At 43.3% G+C, this 17,908-nt stretch overlaps 1 protein-coding gene across 3 annotated transcripts in view; it reads right to left on the bottom strand.

Annotated features, from left to right (window-relative positions):
• The window catches only part of apc (APC regulator of WNT signaling pathway), a 44,261-nt gene that overhangs the window by 8,863 nt on the left and 17,490 nt on the right, over positions 1-17,908 (bottom strand). For 2 of the 3 annotated variants that reach the window (XM_072659699.1, XM_072659698.1), the window contains exons 3-12: positions 8,530-8,614; positions 7,553-7,742; positions 7,070-7,178; positions 6,831-6,944; positions 4,981-5,064; positions 3,496-3,582; positions 2,776-2,874; positions 1,424-1,802; positions 1,108-1,203; positions 841-980 (exon numbers count right to left, since the gene is read on the bottom strand). In XM_072659699.1, coding sequence (XP_072515800.1) covers positions 841-980; positions 1,108-1,203; positions 1,424-1,802; positions 2,776-2,874; positions 3,496-3,582; positions 4,981-5,064; positions 6,831-6,944; positions 7,070-7,178; positions 7,553-7,742; positions 8,530-8,614 — 1,383 coding nt within the window. Of the gene's footprint in view, positions 1-840; positions 981-1,107; positions 1,204-1,423; positions 1,803-2,775; positions 2,875-3,495; positions 3,583-4,980; positions 5,065-6,830; positions 6,945-7,069; positions 7,179-7,552; positions 7,743-8,529; positions 8,615-10,720; positions 10,882-17,908 lie in introns of those variants that run through there. The other variant, XM_072659700.1, reaches the window with a different exon arrangement.

The raw sequence follows: 17,908 nt of genomic DNA, 5'->3' as shown, positions 1-17,908 counted from the left end.
AGGAGGACAAGAAGGAAAAAAAAAAAATCAGGATTTTTGAAAATCCTTAAATCCATTATTAGGAATAATAATAATAATAATAATAATAATAATAACAAATAAAATAATAATAAACCCCACAAACACTAAAAAAAGGGGTCATTTTGATCATTAAACCTTAAACCTCTTTTTCATTGTTGGTCTTATACATACCTAACAACAAAGTTTCCCCAAGGCTACTTTTGCCCACTAAAGCCTTATTCAGACGAATAAAACTTCAGGTAATATTAATCCTGAGTGAATTGATATTTGGGTAGATATTTAGTCTTATCCTCTGGAAAAGGACATGTATGTTTTTTCTCAAATATGGGGGAGCTTGAGGAGGCTACCTCGGGTTGTTCAAATCTGTAGCAAACCTCAGTCAAATACAGAAGACCAACCAAAGAACTTCCCAGACGGTGAGGCAAGCCATTGTGCAGCATAGCCTATAGCCTCCATATGTGTTGTGAACATGTATGCAATTTTCTAACAAAACATTTATTGTTCATTATTGAAATAATATAATATTAAGATTGGTCATCACTTTTTTTGAGACGACAGTGCATAAAATAAAATTGTGACTGCATTGAGCAAATCAAGCAGGCACTCCAGTCTCAATTTCATTTATGCTGAGAATTCTTTTCCCGTGCAAATCTGTTAAGAAATCCTGTAGTAAAACATTACTCCACCTCTCCATGTAAAATGAATCCAAATAGGGCTTACTAATTAACAGCTAACACATTCAGCAGTCAAACAATAAACACACAGCACATCATATAATTTCGACAAGCAGCTTTTATAGGAGTTGTCACCCAGACCTACCTTGTTGGCCACATCTCCAAAGGTTAAGTTAGTGAGGGCCATGCCGGCATATCTTCTTAGTGTAACACTGTAGTGATCACTGGTAAGACCATAAATCTCGCAGTCCACCTGCAACAGTTCACCTATTGCCTGCAGTCCACCTAAAGAGAGTAGAGAGAGCCAATCAGACTTACTGAACATAAAACACAATGTTTTCTCACAAACAGCAAACAGAATTTAAATATGTCTGAAGGTCAGAGGAAAAAGGTAGCAAAAAATGAAGCTTACCGAGTTCGTTCATAGCGTGTCTATGCTCCTCGTCGAAGGACAGCTTCATGAGAACACAAACAGCAGGGCAGATCTGATGCTCCACAGGAGAAGGCACTACAAATAAGGTGAAAGGCCACTAATGAATGCATGAAAATGCAGCGTATTTCCACACACAGTAAGCCAGTGCATTTCTTAGAAATCTATGAAGCCTACCATTTAAAGAATCCCACTAAACTAAAATTAAAGCCAGCTGAACATACCACAAGCTATTCCTGACTAGTTAGGGGAAGGAGAGAGAGAGAGAGAGAGTGAGAGAGATGAAGAATCAGCTTACTTGGGTTTTTATCTTGGTCCACTCCACGTTCGTGACTCTCTTGCCACTCCCAGCAGGTCTCGCAGTAAGCCCTGATTTGCTCCAGGAGGTGAAGCACCCGTATCTCCCGCCGGCCTCGCTTGTCATCTGGCTGCGAATGGATGATGTTATGAAGGGCAGCGCTAGCCCTGGCCCGGGCCTCTTTGCTGCCTCGGGAGTTGCCTAACAGTACCGAGTCCTTGTCGTTGCCGTGGAGAAGCTGGATGAGCAGCGGCAGGCAGCCAGACTGACGCATGGCTATGCAACTGTCCTGAGAGCTGGACATGGCCAGGAGAGTGCGGGACATGTCGTCCTTGTCGTGGGTCCCCAGCATGGACAGCAGAGAGTACACCATTTCCACCTGGCAATATAAGAGAAGAGTTAGGAATTTAGGGTTGTTTTTTTTTTTCTCTCTCTCCATATAAGCAGACGAAACTGACCTCAGGATTACTTTTCCAGTCTCCTCTAATCAACTATAGCCTCTATATTGCCAACCATATCGTCATTAAAGCAATATTCCACAACATTCCCTAAACGTTTCCCAACAGTCCTCACTTCATTTTCAAAGTGACTTTGATTGAGTTTATTCTGCTTTTGTTGGAGTAACTATCTCTACTGTACAGTTAGGAAGGCTTTCTACTAGGTTTTGGAGGAGCACTGCTGTTAGGATTTGCTTGCATTCAGCAGCAAGCGCTTTAGTAAGGTCGTTAGGGTAGGATGTTGCATGATCACCACCCCACATCATTCCCAACTCATCCTAACAGTCTTTTATGGAGCACCATCCATCATTCCAGGAAACACAGTTTCACAGCTCAATGCTGGGGGGCTTTATACCCCCTTAGCTCAAGCCTGGCATCAGGCATAGTGCCAACAGTTTCAGGTTTATTGGCTCCAGATAGTCCTATTCTACTGGCAATAATTCTCTACAAGGACTAGACGAGATGTGTGCGGGTGCGTACACCCATTCGCACAATTGTGTCAGCAATGGGTGCAACCTAAAGTAGCTAAATGCATTCATTACAAAGAGTGTCCACAAACATTTAGACAATGTGACAAGTGTATGTGCACAAGATATTGTGCAGAAATGACAGGTAATAGTCTTCCAAAGGAAATAGAACTGACCTGAGGTTAGGGTTCAGATTTTTGATTACAAAAGCCATTGTACATCCCTTGGCAGATGCAATTTTAACGAATTAATCATCTATATAACTTTATGCCAGTGTTATGTTAATGTTATGGCTGATCGGTGTAGTTTGAAGCAATATTGCTTTGCACTTAAATAAAAATAAATAAATAAATGAATAAATAACTTGCTTTAAGGCTGTCTGGTTTACCTTGGTGCCCAGATGACTGGTCAGTCTTCGTGGAACGGAGTAGCTCCCACCACTGCTCATCTCACTTGCTGTGTCGTGATCCACACGAGAACTTGAGCCCTGGTAGACAGAAAGCTGCCTTATATATTATTACAGTTTTTTATTATCTAATCCCTTTTCAAGTCTGCACACAATGAAAAAAATATGACTATACCATTTATAAACACCAGAGCCCATTAGCAGAAAGTCAATCAGAACGAAGAAAGACTATCTGTGGTGGAGAAGTGAAAAATCAATACTACAAAACACTACACTGAGAGAAAACATTTGCTTTCTCAACTCTGTAAAGCAACTCGAGGTCCATGAGTCACACTTGATCCCACCACCTAATCTAATGATGGATCACTGGCACCATCTGTCCGCAAAATGCGACTTGAACCTCAACGCAGCAATCCAGGGAAACAGTATGCAATTTAGAAAAAGTCCAAGTCTGTTTGGGAATTTTAAAGCCCCGCTGGGCTCCGAGCCCCGTAGAGGCAAATATTTCTAGGCTGTTTGCATACGTGACATTAGTATTCAGAGCACATTGAGGCTTCTGGCGTGGAATGAAAAGGCTTTTAAAAAGATCAGTTGAGGGAAAAAAAAACCCTTGTTCCCACTGCCAAAATGACACCCCAACAGAAACTGGTTTTCTTAAAGAGGACTGCGGACAGGACTTTCACATCCGGGGGCTGGGTTTACCTGAGAGCAAGCACCAGTCGCGATGGCAGCTTCTGCTGACGCCTGGGCCCCTTCAGCTTGGGCTACAAGCTCGTGCTTGGCAGATGGCTGTGGATGACAGAGGACAAGTTAGAAGATGATCATGGTGGGATCATAAAGAGGAACCAGCCAAGACGACGATGATGGACCGGACCAGAACCATACTAGCAACAAGGGGAGGGTATAGACTAGCAGGGATAGACTAAGCCACCTCATTGTGCAAGAGTAGAAAACCGTATCATCAGGGTTAACCACTCCAGTAATGTGGAACATACAGGACTGCTTGAGAGAGAGAAGAGCCCTCAATGAGGAGTCAATTAGGGAGAACTACGAGGAATACGAGAAAGAGCAGGGGAGAGATTCAGCAGTCACTAGGCTAGAGCAGCTGTACGAGCATCAGGCTCCCTTTTCCTGACCTACATAAACTGCTTGTTCAGCCTGCAGGATTAAAAGCAACAGAGGGGGAGGGAAATCCAAATGTGTCCAATAGGATTTGTTGTCAGGAGTCGGGGACCACACGTGCACCAGCGCTCGCAAACCACACATATATGGTGCTGCGAAGAACGGTGCTACATAGGGTTGTTTGAGTGATACCATTGAAGAACCACTGTTGGTTCCATGAATAGCCAACCTAAGAGAGAGGTGAGCAGAAAGAACCTTTAAAAAAGGTCAACATACAGAAGGTTCTTTCCAAATGTAAAAGGTTCCTCAGGCTCATCTCTTCCATAGAAATGCTTCTTAATCAACCTAAAAGTCGTTCCTCTATGGCATCGCTCAAATAACCTTTTGTAGCGCATTTATTTTTCAAGGGTGTATGTGAACATAAGCTCACATCTGCATTATATATACCCCCCCACCAAAAACAACCCCTAACGCCGTATAATCCCACACATAATCAAGCACTTCACTCAGCATGTCGACTCACCCACCCGCGCATCAAGTCTTACTGACTATGACCTGCACTTCTGAAAGCTAGGTCACGCTCACGTCAGCTCATGCTCGGTCACCCAAAAGGCCTACATTTAGCACACATGCTCATTCAATTAAATATGTATGCTGAGGGTTAATGCATGTAGCGCCCCACCGCAACACATTTCCACTAGCTACGAGAACAGAGACCTGGTTCTCGACACAGCAGAAATGATGCGGTGTACGGATCTGACAAGAACGCAAGCTTTGCAAAGCGGAACAAGTGGATTAAAAGTGAAATAGGAAACAAATTGGGGCTGAAATGGAGCTTAGACAAGTAAGGAGATTACGATCCTTGAGACTAAATTCTTATAGACAATATGTTGAGTTCTGAGGTGCTAGTCTGTCCGTGTTGATGACAGCACAGATTCTTTAAAAAAATAAAAAATAAAAAAAATGAATCCCCAGAAACGATATTTGTTTGGAGCTCATTACAGATCCCTTCTCCCTGCATTATGGATGCTGATTGCTAGAGCTGTAGGGAATTGCAGAGGTTACCTCGGCTTCCGCAGGCTGCGACTGTAAGTGCTGGCGAATCCTCAGCATGTCCTTCTCTATCTGCTGGATCCGCGCGACCCGCACCTGAGAACATGAGGCACACGTTGTTCTTGAGCTTTCAGAGCTTTCACTGTAAAAACAGCACTGCCTCAACATTAAGACATGATAGCTGTATAAATAAATAATCACCTGCAGCGGAGATTTAAATAATAGAAATAAAATACCTGAACAATATTTTATGTTTGTTGCTAAATGATAAATATAATGATTATTATTATTCTAGTCTATTCATTATAAACATGCCCTGTGTGTAAAGATATGTTGCCAAGCAGTTATTTTTATGCTGCTGTACTGATTTTTCGGTCATTTTGGAACAATCGCCAGCTTCATTCAGCATTCTGAATACATAGATTTCTTAATATTTCAACTAATGTGTAGGACAACATCAGGGCTGACCTAAGGAGCTTTGACGAGCTTCAAATGCTTGGTGTTCAAAAAAGAAAACACCCTCAAAAACAATTACATTCAGATTCCGTAATGAACCATAATTAAAGCAACCTTATGTAACACGTTTACCTTAAAAGATCGTCTTCAAAATCAATATGATGCTCCGATGACTTGGATCTTTGATACCTTGGGCTTTGCACGCTTCTAACAACACTATGTAACAATGTACAGTGAAGCTGGCAGGAAAACGAGAACTTCACAACACTGCGTAATCCAAATCATACTCGCATAAAACCCTGTAATATTACACTACCACCTCAGTCCACGTGCTTCTTTCACTTTCTTTGCTGATTTCATCCCTCAGCTTGTCTAGAAAAGCATGGTTAAAGTGTGTCCTTTAGATGACCAAGCAAGAATCCTCAATGTTATTGCACGTAAAATTCCTATTTTATAGCATGGTCTATAATAACTGCGTAGTTAGACATTAATAACTCATACAATGGCAATGTAACTACTGGTGATAAATTTACTGTTACGAGCCGATTACTGCAGAACAGCTTGTGCAAATACACATGTATCAACTTTAGATTTGATCCATGTAGTTCCACAGGTGCATCTCCATAGCCATAACAGCATATTTAGCATTCATAGCTGTAGTTGCACATGTTATTACATGAATTACTAATGTGTACCTATACAGTTATTAGAGACACTTAATATAAAGCAGACAGTTATTTTGGCTAATATTTGAATTCAACATTGCTGCATTATACATAGTAGTTGGACACCTTTTCACTCTTGATCCTCAGGTGTTTCGAGGGGGCACTTTTTAAAGAGCATTTTGAATGACAACCTTAATAGTTTTGTTTAAAATGATAAGAGTTCAAGTAAAAAAAAAAAATGTAAACTATAGTTCAAAAGTTTACAAAAGGTTAGTATGTATACAAGGTCATATCATAATACCATGACCACCTACCTACCACCCTTGGCTCAGATGAGACCTGGGAGACGCTGTGGTATAAACTGTATTAGGTGACGGAAGACGTTCTTTATAGGAGATTAATTGGTCCACTGTGACTCGATCCACTGTGAGTCATGGTTCCCTCTAGCATCAATGGCCCGTGGGGCACCACTGTTGTGCCGTTGGGAGGCACTCGATGTGCAAGTAGGCCATTCTCTGTACACCATTTGACCGGTACCATACCATCAAGCCCTTTTAGACATTAGACAAATCTCACTCTTTGCCCATGTCTATCGTTTTGCACTTTGCTACAACTGACTGCTATAACTGCTTAATTTATGTGCGGCATTCCAAATCCAAACCAGAGGTGGTCACAATATTTTTAGATGATTGTGTATATACACTGTAGGCGGGACTTTCAACTGCCCCCTTTATGGCTCACCTGTGCCCTCTTCTCCATGTCTTGGCAAGTGCCCAGTTGCTCCTCCATCGCTGCCCGGATCTGACGAGCCTCGTATTCCAATTGCCTCCGAGTCATGTCTGTCTGTAAAGAGAACTGCACATACAATAATGCCTTTATCAGATCAGACGTTTATTCACAGTAGAGAACACTTTGTTAATCCACATATGAACTGATCTGTGTGTCAATTTAAACTATATGTGATGTTATCAGAAGCTTACGTTCTCAGTCAGCGGTAGGCTGTCAATCCTTTTGGTGAGGTTTTGTAACTGGGCATAGTACCAGTCTTTTTCTTTCTCTTCTTTCTCCAGCTCTGCCATTAATAAAGACCTGAGACAAATAAACACAACACAAGATGAGCACTGGTGTAAAACATTATACAGGACTGGAATACGCCTTTACTCAGCGACTGAAATAAGTGTCTCCATGTCAACCTGGAGTTAACAGTAACCGAGCACCAACGCTTTATATTGCTCGGGAGTTAAATATAATCTTTGTTCAAAACCAGATTTAGACACAGACGGAGTGCTTGGATGGAAGGTCTATGCCTGGGAGGCTTAGCAGGTTTCCTAACTTCAGTTACCCTAAATCAGCCAAGACACGCTGATCAGAAACCACATAAGCAAGTGAGGGAATCTGGGAGAACATGATGTTCAGCTCAGCCACAACACAAAACATATGGGGGATCTTAATGTGGATCCTACCTCTCCTTCTCCAGCTCCTCGAGGTATCCAGCACTTTCTCTGCCCCCGTTGGCCACCCCTCTCCTGGGGAAGGAGGACATGGGGCTGGGGCTGGGACTGCTGTCAGCAGAGCGGCCTGAGCTGGAACCCTGCATGGAGGCCTTCGGTCTCAGCTTCACCCCAGGAAAACTATTAGGATCCAGGCTTATCTCTGAAGAGTTTAAGGGGGTAAAAAAAAAAAAAAAAGTCTTCATCAACTTCATCATCCAGAGAACTTGTTTCCAAAGTGCATTGGCCTTGTTTAGATGTTGAAAAAAATCATGACTTCTATTATTTAAACTGGTCATACTTGTGCAGGTGTCGCTGCACAGTAAAACAGTGCAACACCACTCCAGAGATCTTCCTAATTTCATTTCTGTCAACAGCCATTTCTTCATTAATTACGAACCGAGGAAACAGCCTCCAGTAAACACTTTGCTATCTTCTTATAGACAAGTCAACCTAGTGTTCAACACGTGCCTGGAGCAGTGGGCAGCCATTGCAGCGGTGCCCTTTGAGCAGAGAGGGTGAAGGACCTTGCTCAAGGGCCCAGCCTTCTCCTGCTTTGTGGGCATCCGTTATCTTAGTGTGCAGAGTGCAAGGCAGCTGCTTAGAGGAGCCCAGGGCTACTAATTGTTGGGACAAGGTTTGAGGAGTCAAAATTTTACATGTGTATCACCTTCTTAATGACAGCTGTCAACAAGCAGTAACCCTACAAAGCTACTAAAGTTCTGAGACCATAATAAAAGTTAGAGAGCTCACATGTTTTGGGGTGCCCCCTCAAACTTTGTCTTTTTAGGATCAGTTAATTTTCTCCTCACTAACAAAAATTTTACATTTAGGACAGGAGAGGCCAAACTCCTGCATGGCACTGTACTGAATTAGGATATGCTGAAATATCAGACTGCAACATAAAACATACATCTTCCTTTAAATCAAAATGAATTCAGACCTCCTACCTTTAAGTCTCTCCAAAAAGTCAATCTGGCCTTGTGAATCTTTTGGGTCTTCTTCAATACTTCCTTGCAGCTGCTTCAACACCTCCTGCAGCAGAAAAAAACAAAACCAAAGAACATTTCATTTTGGTTCTTCTCCGACATGTATACCTCCTTCTCTGTTGTGATACAAACATGAAGCATCCTGCACGTTACATGCGTCGAGACTCATCTTCAGATCACACAGATCAAGCACACTAGCTGACTAAAGGAAGGGAAATATTTTGGGCTCTTTTTGCCAGTGGGTTAACGTTGCTGCGATAAGGAGAAAAAAAAAAAAAAAAAAAAAAAAAGAACCTCCCTCGATGCTTTGAACTCCCATCAAACGCCGTCTGTCAGAAGCACAAAACTGCTTTGAAGTCCTACAGACGCGCTCTTGCTAATTCTTTAATGTTGCGATTGCATGTTTGATGTGCCTCGGATGTGAGCTGAAAGGTACAGATCACCCCATTTGGCCACTTTCTTCACTGTGCGCTGTGAAACACAATCTACTGTCTGCATCAGTATTACTGTCAGTGTTGCTGCATTTGATGTGAATCATGGGTAAAAAGATACAAGACCTGCTTCTTTATGAGCACGGATATAAAAACTAAGAGCGTTTCTACACCTATAATTGGGTTGCTCTGGTCCTTATTGGACAGACCTGTCTGGGGCAGGAGCTAGAAAGTAAATACACGAAGGTGTTTTAACATGGAGCAACAGCAGAGATGGCATTTGCTCAGATCTTTAGTAACTATATGGTCTATGTACTGGGTTAAACTGCACCAGCAGAGCCTTTTAGCTCAAACCTGCGGAGTACACCCGATAGTTGGGTCGAGTGGAGGTCGAATCACATTCGCACTACGACAAAACACTTCAGAGTTTGTTTGGGACTGGACCAAGACCACCTGCTCTCGAGGGTCTTGATGCAGTTGTTTTGGTTGAACTGCATCAAGGATGCAAAATGTATTCATCCAAATGTATTCCAGGGATGCACCAATAAAGGAGCTGTGAGCAGGCCATTATCCAATAGTTTTCATGTACATGAAACTTGATTGAAATGAAATTGCTAATTCTAATTCCAATCAAATTGCACATTAAAAAATGTTACACAAAGTAACCTTTATTATAAAGCAGTCCTCTGTGCTTTATCTTTGTGCTAGTATCAGGTAACACACATCATGCATTATGATAGCAACAGGATTAAGATTAAGATCTATAGCAGGGGTGGGGAACTCCAGTTTTGTGGTTTTCTGACCAAGCATACCTGATTTAACTTACTTGTTAACTGCTAGGTTTAGTCGGTGCGTTAGAGCAGATCCGGAAAAAAATAAATAAATTTAAAAATCCCCAAACTGTGCTGGACTCCGGCATCTTAGTTTCTGAGCCATTTTGACAAGGCCCTTATCATCCTCAGTTCAGCTTCTTAATTTAACCCAGCCGCGGCAACAAATACGGTCTACAGGGGTATGGGGGGTAGTGAGCATACATGCCTTAAGCAATGGGCAGCCACCTCAGCGTCCAAGGAGCAAATGAGAGGGGGGTTAGGGTTAGGTGCCTCAATTAAGGGCTCATCAGTCATGAATGTTCTGCGAGGAGAAAGTGGCGTTCCTTCACTACCTCAAACCCCAACCACCACCACCTACCGGTCCAGGGGATCAAACCAGCAGCATTACAGTTCTGAGCTTGCTTCTCTAACCTTTAGGCCACACTTGCCCTGGTACTGTTCACATTTTACACACTGCATATTTCAGTAGTCCAGCATGGCCTAAATAAACCCATCCATCAACTACTGGTCTGAGATACTGATCCAACAGTGACATTAATGCCCATCTATATATAAAAAATATATATATAATGTTAAAAACATGTAGATTACAAGAAGAGAAGACCATGTATCCAATTGTTCATTACAGAGTCAAAACCAGGACACAACTAAACTGAGTCAGACTCATTTACGCCTGAATCAACTGTATAAGCACTGACTAGATCAGTCTGAAATCATAGTGCACCAAATAGTCACTTCACTCTATAGAGGAGAGGGGGGGGGTTCTTAGAGACTCCTAAGTAAATCAATGGTCTGTACAGAACCATGACTACACAAAGAATTCAACACCACAAACTAACACACAGCCACATTCATTGTTACACCAAATACGGACACCAGCCTACTTACCACAGCGCAGCGACTTTTCAGTGGAAAGCCTGTTGTTACTCTGCTGCATCTTTACAGATACCCTACCCCAAACTCTCAGTAATCCATTAAACCTCTGCCATTTGTAATGTTATCAGCATAAAAGCTCCACCGCAGACGATCCTACATCCAGCAGATTGAGTCCGAGCAGCTAATCCAGGCAGCGGGCAGCGCAAAACCCCCCCAGCAACGAGACTACCTCTCAGGAAGCAGCTCTTTCCTCCCATCCTTTCTAGCAGACCCACGGCCTCATGGAGAATACAGCTGCTTCCCATTCAGAGAAAACACCGCCCCCTCCTGTCCCCGAAGGCCCCGGGTCAGCACGGCTGCAGCCCTCTGACCTCCGTGGACACACATCGTCGTGCCGGCTGATAGCCGGAGACGCCCGAAAAGGAAAGGTCAACCACAAGCGAGCTGTTCGTCTTCCTTCATTCAGGGACAAACAGAACCGCGAGAGAGACTTTTTTTTTTCTTCCCCCGAGCGAAAATGTGACGTCTCCGATCAGACCCTGGAAACAACGGCTTCATTATTGGGGAGGGAGGGTCATATGATCGTGGACCTCCTGCCACACGTTGAGTCAGAGAAATCTACGGTCCAGACAGATGACAAAAAGATACTCACTCCCCTCTGCCTGCTTCTGGATTCTTTGACTGGTTCAATGGTACAAACAGCTTATTTTTTGGGGGGTAAAGTAAAAATCACCACCACAGCCCGTCCAAATGGCTAAATGGCTGATGTTGATTCTGGAGTATAATTCGCTTTTTCGTTCGCACTGCTCAACGTAAAACATGGTTTCGGCTTACATGGATCCAGAAGGGACGGCAGATGCCCTTGAAACTCTGTGTCGCAGATGCTCGCCGATGCATGGGGCTCAAGTATACACTTTTAAAGAGGTCATTCTATCCGGCCAGTAATGGAAATCAATGCATTGTGGCATCCATCAATAGGAAAGGAGTCATTCTGAGAGAGTGAGGATCTTTCTCCTGACATGGAGCCAGAGGAGACACCTGCGAGGCTTGGCGTTAAGAGCTGGGGGAGTGCTGTTGGAAAGTAGGGTTGTCACAATACCATAATTTAGATTTTGGCACCAATATCTGGTGTAGTATTATAAGGCTCAAAACCAACTGATACTATACAAAAACACACCAACCCAAACACCACTCATCATTATCTGATCTCAATACTTTTAAGAACTGGACTGTAATTTCATTTTAACTGAGGCTGCATAATATTTAAGGGGGGGGGGGGGGGGGGGGGGGCACACCTGATGTTGCGATTTTAGTTTTTCCTGCAATATTCATTGTAATATTACAATCTGGAAGATCCGTCAGGGAAAATGGAAACAGTGAAAGTTTCCTTTAGTGTCAAGCGAGTTGGAGCATGACCTGTATGGTTTTATTTGCCTTACGTGACATTGCACACCCTTCAATGCAACTATTATGCATGTGCACACTGCGATAACTATGCCAAATATATATTTATTTAGCAGATACCCTTGAAAAGCAAAACATTTAAAATATAACATGGTGGAAAAAAAGGGATTCAAAAGGTAAAATAAGCAAGGTACACTACTGGCATGCTTGCACCAAGACGTAGAAGCAGAATCTTTAAGCCCTGTAAGTTCTGAGGTGGGGCCTCTGTGAGCCTCAATAAGCCTTGGGCACCTAGAATTAGAGCTGCACAATATAGGGAAAAACGGACATTACAACTTTGTTATTCTGTGACATTCTGCAGTATTTAAGTGATCCAACAATATTAATAATACACTCCATGTATCCAAGTTTGGAGTAAAATAAATGATTAAGGAGGATATAACCTACCTCTGGTAGATCCGTCAAGGAATACATGAGAACTACAGGTTGTAGCATGGACCTGTATAGTGCCTTATGTGACATTGTACATCCCGCAATGAGACTACTGTGCATGGCCATACGGCCAAGGCAATGTAGATATTATATATTGTGCAGCCCTATCCATTATCCTGGTGCTCGTTCAAGAAGTTCACGTTCTTGGAGTACTTTTGGTAGGTACGGACCACTGCACTGCATAACCTGAACACCCCAAAACAAAGACCTGCCTGGTGTTTTGGAGATGTTCTGACCCAGTCCTTCAACCATCACAACAAGCCCTGGTCAAAGTGGCTCAGATTCTTATGCTCACCCATTGTTTCTAGTTCAACACCTGACTGTTCACCTCATGCTTAATACATCCCACCCTTATAGGCGCTACTGTAACCAGAGGATCATAGTTACTCACTTAATTTGTAGCAGCAGTGGTTTTCATGTTATGGCTGCTCGGTGTCTTCAACATCTAGTGCCAAGCCTTCTCAAATGAGGGTTCAAGCTCCCTATTAATACCCATGATTTTAAAACAAACATTTCATCATTAAGGAAATGCTTTGAATCAGCTAGACCCCTTCACCCAAACAAACAGTCAACCTCAATGAGACATTTTCTCTCTATAAAAGGCAAAGCATTAGAGCACTCAGTTTCTCCACTTATGCATCCCGATGGTCATCTCTCTGGGAGTGACCTGTACTTCATTCTGGCAGAGTGACTAAGCTTGCCTTCACATCCATTCCTCCGCTAATTGATGCACTGTCCAGCCTACCCCTGTTTTGAGCATAATGGCACGAGATGATAACACTTTGAGTCACTGCCGCAAGCTCAGAGCTCCATTCTTTGAGAAAGCGTGCAGTGCTGAGCTCCAGATTACAGAAACAGGACTCCTCCAAGCCTGAGCAGACCACAGGACTGCCAGAACTGTGCTCATCAAATAGACGAAGCAAGCACTGCCACGGCAGCAAGAGCCCAACTGCGACAGGAAGCCTAATGAAGCAATGACCCCAAGTCAATCCTGAAGGTAAAGCTCCTAGGCTTTAATGAAGCTACGTTTGAAAGTGGACAGTAGGTGTAAACAAACTGCTCCCTGCAGATTATATTGTCAAACCCTGGACGCTCCTCAAGCGCAGCATGGCGCTGGTCGGTAGACTGCCTGAGGACTTTCGTTGCACTAGAATCAAAACTGGCAAGGGAGGACAGAAGTAATTAGCACATTTTTTGACAGTCCAAACACTTCACCTAGCATGAACCTACCTTAATAGGCATGCGCCCTTTCTGGAGCAAAACCAGGACAACGGCATGAGCAGCCATTGTAATTGTGTGATTTGCCAATGCTGGGAGAGGAAGTGGAGTTATTGATGAATAGGAGGTGTTTACTGTCTGCCAGCAGCTGTTTGTCTCCAGCAGCCAGATGGGAGAGGAAATGGCTGTGGGACGGAAATGAGCTGCATTCATCAGGGAAACAAAACCAGGAAGGGAGTGACGCTAAAATAAGTCCCAAACAGGCCAGAGGTGAGGGAGGAAAAGGGCTGTCGCGAACCCGTGTCAGAGGATTCCTTCGCTGTTGGTTCCGTCTGAACCAACAGCGAGGAGGACAGATCTACCAAGAACTTCAGCAAAACGATGGGATACGATCGTAATAAAAGGACTTTTAGACTTTATGGCTCATTGAGCTCCTTGAGGAACAGTGGAATGGCAACCAGAGATTCTGGGCACTTCACGTTCCTCCCCAAGAAACTCAGACGTGCTAAAAATACTGGACAACACAAAGGGGGCAATAAGTCAAAAAGATACGGTTCACTGCGTGACAGGATAGGACATCCTATTGTCTGGCAGCCTAACAAATATTTGTAGCATTACAATAATAGCAGTAGAAACCTACTGTCTCTGGTTTAAGCAGCTTCTTGATGGCAGATTACCATACTGAAGCAGGTTATTGGGTCAAGGAGCCATAGAAGAGAGGATAGACAGTTCCTAAATCAGAAGCAGCCTCAATTTTTTTTATAAAGAGACACTTGCACCGTGTATCGCTATACAAAACTATGCAGCCACATAATTTAGGATGTGGTGAAAATAACCATTCGACCCTTTCCTTTTCATGGTTCAGTTTAGTGCTCACACTGATAGCAATGCATAACATGCAGGGCTTCTGTAATGACCTGCATGGTCTCCCAAGATAAAATGCACATTACCTTTTGGAACCAACCACATTAAAATGCTGCAGAACTTTGAGCACAGAACAGGGCTGTTTATCTAACGTTAAACATTTTGGTTGTGGTCAAAAGTGGTCTGCACTACTTGCTAGCTTTCTGTGTGGTTAGAGGTGTTTGTTAGCCCTATTGCGTTCTGACACTCACTGTACTGGGCCGAGTGATGTATCCACTTTTTTCCACCCTGAAGTCTTTATCCTGTTTCCCTCACAAGGGGCAGTTAGATTTACACAGGAATACACAAGCCTGAGTCAGATACGATTATAGACAAAAACATATCATAAAAGCAAGTAAATTAAATGGGCTCTAATGGGCTTCTGCAGGGGTGCGCAAGCTCCGTAGTTCCATCAAGCGATTGAACGCAAGAGCGGAAGAAACAGCAGCATCCTTTGACCGAGGAGACTTGTGCAGAGCTACAGCAATCCTTAGCTCACAAATACAATCTGATTGGCCCTCAGGACGGGCTAATTACAGAAGTAACTGACTGAGCGCATATTTTGGCTGAAAATCAGTCAATACTAAAAAGAATAAATAAGACAAATAAATGATGCAATGTTTTAATGCTAGTTTAAACCCAGAAGGTGTGTTCTACTCCATACAGTAGCTGTTTTTAACACTACTGTAACTGAAAAACAAGGTGGTAGTGTATTTCCCACATATTAACATCTGTAGATATTAGAGGGGTGTATATGTTCCACTATAAAACAGGCTCCTGAGTGAGCAAAGGCTCCTCATTGTGGCAGGCTGTGAATAACGTCCGCTTATGAAGCCTGGAGAACACCAGAGGAGGCGGTCTTTAAACACAATGGTTCAACAGTAAAATCAAACTGCACTGGAAGAATGTGGATCAGGCTTTAAACAGCCCGTATCAGAACCATTAAAACATGCCTGGATCGGAACAGAACAAAAACACAGTGAATTGTTTCTGCTCATAAAATAAAGCCAAGCTTAAATGATTCTGAACACAATGGAGAAAATAAGAAAGGAAAGACAGACAATTAAAAAGCAAACCCGTCACACAGAGCAGTGCACTTCATTCGCTTAGCCTAATTTCTTGCTACCAAAATAGTCCGAAGACGACAATGCCCTGCCCACATCTGCCAGGCCTAAAACTGCATTCGGCCAAACCAAGGTCTCATTAGTGCTCCAAAGGGTATGATTATTCCTTGAGTTGACATAACCACTGGCATTGGGGACAGCCAAATGTGCCCATGCAGAGGGCTTGTTTCGAGCAGCCGAGCTTCCAAGCGTGGGAGGGACGACGCGCTAGGACATGGCCGAGACCTCTTACATAATCCGGGCATGAACACCGACTTTACCTCTCGAGGCCCCACACAAAGCTCTCTCCATTAGCACTGATGGCATCCTTTAAGCTAGGGGCTGGAGAGGAACAATTTTTCAAAAGGCTCAGACCTGGAAAGAATAGTTGTTTCTCTTACATAAAGCAATTACGATCAGACATCAAAGCACAGGGAAGAAGCACTGAAAGGAACCAAGACTCCCTAAAAGCAAAAGGAAGAACTCTGCAAATAATCTTGAACTGAAACTCCAAGAATAAGAAGAACCTCTGAAAAGAATGAAGACTCAAAAAAAGAAACACTCAAAGTTCATGAGGAAGAACCCCTGAAAGGAACCAAGACCAAAAAAGAAAAGACTCCCTGAGACCGTAAGGAAGAACCCCTGAAAGGAACCAAGAACTGAACGGAACGGCTCCATAAGATAAGATAAGGAAGAACGCTGCAAGGAACCAAGACTTCGAAAAACTCCTGAAGATCATGAAGATGAATCTCTGAAATGAACAAAGACTCAAAAGAAAAGACTCCCTAAGATCATGAGGAAGAACCCCTGAAAGGAAACAAGACAGGCTCCCTGAGATCACGAGGACGAACTCTGCAAGGAACAGAAGATTCCCAAAGAACATAAACACGAAAAATCTCTGAGAAGAACGAAGACGCGAAAGCCTCCCTAAGATCAAGGAGAAGAACCCCTAAACGAACCAAAAACTTATGAGGAAGAACTCATGATCAAGAACTCGGAATCAAGACTCAGAGAAACCTAAAAGCATGAAGAACATTTGAAAAGAATGAAGACTCCAAGATCACTGGGCAGGGGAAAAAAAAATAAGCATAGGGAAGAACCCCCGCAAGACACCAAGTCATGACTACGAACTCAATGGTCTATAAATGCAATGCTAAATGAGAGATGCTTACTGATATGGAGGAACGTCATCTACTGAGCTCTCCATCAAACACGACAAGCAAACATGACTATGACTATGATTCACCCACCATATGCCACAGACTGCCTGATGCTTATTTTCAGTATACAATATCTAGGTTACTTAATCTGCCTGACCTGACAACAGATGCCTCGATTCTTAGCAAGTCTGTTATTTTCACTCTTCTCTGACAACTGCCGCACCAACCAAAAAGGCTCCCTCTCCTCTTAAGGAGCAAACAGCGAATGAAGACGTAGAGCGGAAATCTGCTTCCGCTTCAAAGCCTCCCCCTTAGCAACACCAAATGCACTTCCATAAAAACGCCACTAATCCACGTCGCCCGTCATTCTTGAGCGTAGCATCACCCAGAACGAGGTCCAGCAGCACTCTATTGAAGGGAACTGATCAAACACTGCCCGATAGAACAGTCCAATCTAATCTGAAAATGCGATTACGGAATAAGCGTCATATGAATCCAAAGTGACAGACTCCCTTCAGATCGGCGCCTTTGGGAACCTGCAATAATCTTTTTAACAGAGAGCTCCAAATGTCTCTGTGCATTCAGCCCAGAACAACCACTTTCTGTCACATCCCCTCCTCCCCTAGCGGAAGGCTGCCAAGTCACATCCAAACGACTCGCTTCCCACCTAGCAGGCTGACTCTTCCGCATCAGAAGCTCCCTGAGAGCTGAACAGAGCCCTTGGGTTCCAGGGTTCGGCAGAAAGAAAGAGCATTCAGGTGGAAAGTACGGATCCGGAGTGATGGTTTGCCGTGAAGGACCGGGTGGAAAACATTAAAAGGAGGTGCATAGGAGGACTGAGCTTCCTTGGAAATTTCTTTAGATGAAACTCTGAAAATGTCATTTCTAGTAGTGGCAAAACCAAGTTGTGTTTTAATAAT

Source organism: Salminus brasiliensis, chromosome 16, assembly GCF_030463535.1.
Source record: "Salminus brasiliensis chromosome 16, fSalBra1.hap2, whole genome shotgun sequence".
Lineage (NCBI taxonomy): Eukaryota > Metazoa > Chordata > Actinopteri > Characiformes > Bryconidae > Salminus > Salminus brasiliensis.
Note: the sequence above shows the minus strand (reverse complement) of the source record. Positions and strands in the feature narration are given on the sequence as shown.